Genomic DNA, 6000 nt, shown 5'->3' on the forward strand with positions numbered 1-6000 from the left:
TTTTTGGTCACAGTGTATCAAGATGGATTTTTTTTATTTATTCAATATTGATGGAGCAACATCATTTGTGAAAATAAATAATAACGGAAGGTTGTTTTGTTTAAAATAAAATAAAAATGTAAGGTGCCGAGGGAGCCTTTTGCCCCATACTTGGGGGGTTATAGTGATATTGTGTAAATATAGGGACAATAGTTACAGGGCAAACAGTTTCACCTTATGCAAACACAGAGACAGCAAGATGCTTTTTTGGGTAACAAATTAATATTCAAAATATTAAAAAATAACCACTTCAGAAAATAGGTAACCGTTTTCTGTTCATTTCAATTACATTTGGCATTTCATAACATCTCAAGTATTATTGTATGAATTAATCCCTACAGTAATTGGATCAGTCAATGTGAGCCTACTTTGAAAAATGTTCACCACAAATCTATTCGCCCCACTAAGTATGTAGCCCATGCCAAATATGTCTGACAGCAGCATAGATTTGCAACATTTAAAAAAATATGAAAAATTAGATAAAATTACCTCAAAATAAATTAAATCAAGTGTTTTTAGCCTCTTTGCACCCTATTGATTAAACCACTAAGATTAACTGAAATAAAAAAGAAAACTGAATAAAGCACGTGCGCGCACACACACGCACGTACACACACAGATTTAGAAGGAAATATTTATTTGTAAATAAAATATTCTGGCAGTTTTTTTAAAATATGTCAGATACAAATTGCAGTCACATATACAATAACATTAAAACATATATACTGTGTTTTGAAAACCAGGTGAGGGGGAAAGGTGTAAATAAACAGGAAAACAAAAATGTTCTCTTATAAGATTATGCATAAAAAATGACATAGTCAATTGTGCTACCACTTTGGCATTTAGTGCTTTAGTACCAATCTCAGTTACAGTAAGTTATGCATACATTCACACATCTAAAATTGATCACTTATAGAATGATTCATAGAACATCTCACATTCATTTAGCGCTTTGTATAAGATTCATGAAACGCCCATATATGTAAACATGAATGTAAAATGCTTCAGGAAGGCCTAAAAGGTGCTCAAAGCAAGAACACTCCTGTCATTCAGTCACCTTCTACCGTACATCCTTTTGATCTAGACTAAAGATCAATAAAAGAGAAGATTCTGAGAAATCACACGAAACATGAGCAAACAAAACAATGCAGATGAGATATATATATATATATATAAAATAAACCCACAGAGGTCTCCATTCCCAACTTCAAGGCAACCTGTAACTAGTAACGTAATGCCACATAAAACAATGACAACACTCAAACCATGGTGACTGTTGCCAAACAAGAGGCTAATATGGGATTCCAAGAAGTGCTGTTTTAAAACCTTTATGGATTTCTTTTAAAAGACCTTCAGACATTCACACATGGGCTGGATTCCATTCTTTACCTATTCTGGACATTAAAATGAAATAATCAAACAAATAAAAAAATAACTTTCAAGGCAAGATTTCATGGTTTGATGAAATGGTTTGATTGAGATTTTTGTTGACTAAATTTACTGCAGTACTCCATTTAAAGAAGTATTCTGGGTTCAATATATATTAAGCTCAAGTGACAGCATTTGTGGCCTAAAAAGTTACAATAAGGCACTTCCAGTGGAAGTGAATGGGGCCAGTCCATAAACAATAAAATACTCACAGTTTCAAAAAAATAGCCACAAGACGTAAACATTATGCGTGTTAACATGATTTAAGTGTGATAAAATCTCTGTTCTGCATCATTTTAGTGTAATAATATTGCTATTAGTGTTTAGCGGTATTGCTTCATCATGGCAACAAAGTATAATATTTGATATAACGTCACACTGATAAGGGTATTAAGCAATTTTGTCACTCCAAAATCAAGTTAACACGTATAATGTTTACATCTTGTGGCAATTTTGAAACAATTTATATTTTAATGTTTATTTGCTGGCCCCATGTACTTTACATTGTAAGTGCCTTACTGTAAAAGTAAAAAATTATATATATATATATATTTTATGTGGCAATCAATATTATGCCACAAATGCTGTCGTCGCACTTAACTTGTATTGAACCCGCAATTCAGTGCACATTTCTGATATCTGTCCTTGCATTTTAAGTTCGCATAGTTCATAATACCATTAATGAGAGGTCATATAGATTTCTAGAGGTCATTATCTGGGTGTCCCTGCACATATTTCAAAACAGCTTGTAGTCTCTGAAATTCATTCCTAGTAGGAGCTGCTCTGTGTATTTCCAGAGTCTGATGTGTAGGTACTGCTTTTCTTAGAATACTTGAGTGCACTGAAGGACACCCGAATCCTCTTCGCTGTGCGTTCGCTGCGGCATAGAAACGTGTTTCTGACATGCTCCCTGAACTCATCCGAGATGAAATAGTACACAAACGGATCAACACAGCAGTTGAGACTGGCCAGGCACAGTGTAGTGATGTAGAAGCCGTACCCATTGTTCTTCACACCGGCAGACAACAGGGAGTAATGCACCATAAGCATGATGTTACTGGGTGTGAAACAAACCAGGAACATTACCAGTACCGTGACGATGAGGATAATAGTCTTCCTCCGCTTCTGAACAATGATGGCATCCGTCATAGAGCTCTTGAGAGTGCGCAGCATCTGTACATAAGTCACTATGCACACTACACAGGGAACTACAAATCCTACAACTCCCATGGTCAGGAAATAGATAGAAGGGTAGAGTGATTGGCTGGGGCGAGTGACATCATGGCAGGTGAGGATGTCAAGGTTGGTGACCTTCACAGTCTGGTCGTAAAGATATAGAGGAATGGTAATAAGCCACACAACCAACCACACACACACAGACACACCCACTGCCAACTTGTTATTACATTTTTGCTGGGAAAGAGGATGTACTATGGCCCAATACCTCTGAACACTGATGCACGCGATAAAAGCAGTAGAACAGTACATGTTCCCGTAGAAAAACCCAACTAATACTTTGCACAGGGCTTCACCGTAGATCCAGTTATTCCCATTGAAATGGTATGCGATCTTTAGAGGAATCCAGATGACAAATAGGAGGTCCGCCAGTGCAAGGTTGGCCATGAAGATGGATGATGGGTGTTTCTTCTTTGTTCTAAAAAGGAAGACCCAGATGGCCATAGCATTGGTTGGCAAGCCCACACTGTAGATGATGATGTATACAACTGGGAAGAAGATCTGGGTGAGCTTACTGTCCAGCACACTAACAGCGGTGAATGTCACTGACACACCCTCATCATTCTCCTCACCAGTAAACCCTTTGTCAGTCAGAGAAACTAGATAGATAGATAGATAGATAGATAGATTAGACACAGCTGCAAAACACATTAATTATAAACCTCGTTTATTAAAATTATTGTGGTCTATGAGACCCAAGTAAAATCTCAACAGAACTGAGCACTAAATTGTATCAAACATTTAAAAATGGTTCCCAGAAGATTTTAAGAATTTACGAGTCATCTCGTTGTCAGCTCTATGAAACAATGACACTCATATAACTTTCAACTTACTTTGACTAGACAGTTTCGCGTTGATTAATAGAAGCACAGTGTAAATCCAAATTAGTGTGTGCGGCATTGTTAATTCCCTGATCGACTGTATTGTCTGATCCTTCACTGATTCCTTAACGAGTGTAAACAGAGGTCTTATAAAGTCAGGTGAGGCGGTCACCGTCCATAAGAGTCATGTGATCTTACCTAGGACACGCCCTCCAGAACACCTGCGCACGCGACACCCGAACGCGAAGGAATTTTATTTTAAAGGAAGTTATAGCCTAAAAGCAAAGCATTCCGTTATAGGTAATATACTGTATTATATTGCTTTTTTTTTTTAGTTAATCAATGCTAATTGTGTTTTTTTTTTTCTTTCTTTTTTTTTTGTTGTGATAGTTGAATAATTTTTGGGGAGCAGTTCGATAATCATTCTAGACTGCACACATCTGTGAGAACACATGGGTCTGACAATAAAGTTTACACTGTCAGCTGTATTGACTTTAACTACACAGTGGGCAAACATTGCCACCTAGAGGAGGATTCGTTTATCACAGCCCTTTGTGTACCATGTTACAGTAAAAGCATGAAATTATAAATACAAAATCATATGGCATGGCAAGTTTATTATATAGCACATTTCATACCCAATGGCAATTCAAAGTGCTTTAAATATACATTTTTAAAGAAAATACAAGATACATAAAAACAATTAAGAACATGAAATAAGAATAAAAATAAATAAAATAAATTAAATGATTAAATGAATAATAAGAAAAATTATATGCAATTGTTTACACCATTCATAACTGTTGTTAACCTTCCCTGATTAAACAGAGTATAACAGTTTTCAAAGTTCTATATGTTATTATTTTACAATCGGTTAACATTTATAAATACAGGGTGATATTTGTGTCACGTTATTTTGACATATGGGCTACAATCAAAATACTTAACACACATATATTTTACTCTTGTATTTATGTCATATTATCCAAGAAAGAACCTTCCAGATTATCTTTAGATGAAACCCATGTTTTAAAAAGACTCAACAATGGCAGTTTAAGCTGTTGCAATAAAACAATAGCTACAAGCTATTTATTATATGGGATACAAGCAATAAGTCATTCAATGATGTTATGCAATATAAATAGTCTGTACAGAAATTAAAATATCAGTTGTCAGTTAATACGGGTAATACTTCAGAGAAAACGTGTGACGCAATAGAGGAAATATGTCACATCTGCATAGACAATATATAATGCATCTATATGCTTGTAATGCATTGAAATGATCACAGAAAATTAAAAAAATTCACCATTAAAGGTTTATTTTATTTGTAAGTATTTGTCTCTCTTTCCCAAATGGCTTGACAGATATTATTTACTGCTACTTTTATATTTTTACACTTTTGGTTCACTTAATCTGTAATCCATTCCTTAATATTGGGTCTGCCAATAAATCTTGTTTTGAATCTCTTTTTGGCATATGTACAGTTTTTCTCAATTGCTAACAAATTCACAATTTTCTATTTACTATGAACCCAATTTTAAAACTACACACCAGTTTGTACAAACCTCAAACTTCCCACGTAAATATCTAATATTTAATTCAAAAACATAATATATTGTATTCTGTCAAAATTTAAAATTTACTACAAATGACACACAAACCTAGATAACATATTAGCTATCCCACTGCTAACAACACATCAATTAAATAAAAAAAAAAAACAGTTACAAAAACCTCTATCAACCAGGGAGAATTTTGTTGGTCAATTTCTATATGTTTTGCAGTTAAAGCGCATAATAAGTACCTACATAAAATATGGAAGTGGGCACGTTAACACTGTAAGACGAGCATCGGCCAAAACAGTGACGTAATGTACAAAGAGACTGAACGTGATTCACCGGCACCGACAGATGAGGTGGCATAATTAAAATTACAGCTATGATTGTTTTACTACAAACTTTGTCTACTTTTAAACTACTTATCAGCGAACATAGTATACTGATACACACAAACAGCTACATAGTCCTACTACCGAACTAAACCAGACAGTTTACTGCGTCACTGCAGTTATGTTGCACTATTGTATGTTTTGTATTTCATATGTTGTATTTGCTTAAATTTATCCTGTATACCTGACTTTTAGTATAAAGAGAAGATAGTTGAAATTATTTGAAAATTATGAAGCAAGCTTGCAATTCGTTAGCGTTAGCAGGCAAGATCAATTTAGTTAAATTACACATATCAATCATTATGGCACTATATTTCGCAGTTATGTAAGCTTACCTGTCCAATAAGAAGAATGCCAATTCAGGGTGTCGGTTTTGATCCCCAAAACCGAACGAAAGTCCCTCCAGGAATCAAATGCCCTGCCGATGTTCACTCTAGTTTTTGCTCGACAACGACCACGTTCCCGCATAGCCAGTTGGGATTCAGTAGATAAATATATATATTTATACATATATATAAATATTTT

The 6000-nt window shown here is 34.8% G+C and overlaps 1 protein-coding gene across 1 annotated transcript; it reads right to left on the reverse strand.

Moving 5' to 3' along the window:
- Positions 1-700: 700 nt before the first annotated feature.
- Positions 701-3668, reverse strand: LOC127627643 (proteinase-activated receptor 2-like). Its single transcript, XM_052104109.1, has 2 exons — positions 3537-3668; positions 701-3302 (listed from the first exon to the last, which is right to left on the reverse strand). The coding sequence occupies exons 1-2, from the start codon at positions 3601-3603 to the stop codon at positions 2236-2238; spliced, it is 1134 nt and encodes a 377-aa protein (XP_051960069.1). The 5' UTR covers positions 3604-3668; the 3' UTR covers positions 701-2235.
- Between the last annotated feature and the right edge of the window lie 2332 nt (positions 3669-6000).

The sequence above is a fragment of the Xyrauchen texanus genome, chromosome 34, assembly GCF_025860055.1.
Source record: "Xyrauchen texanus isolate HMW12.3.18 chromosome 34, RBS_HiC_50CHRs, whole genome shotgun sequence".
NCBI classification, from domain to species: domain Eukaryota; kingdom Metazoa; phylum Chordata; class Actinopteri; order Cypriniformes; family Catostomidae; genus Xyrauchen; species Xyrauchen texanus.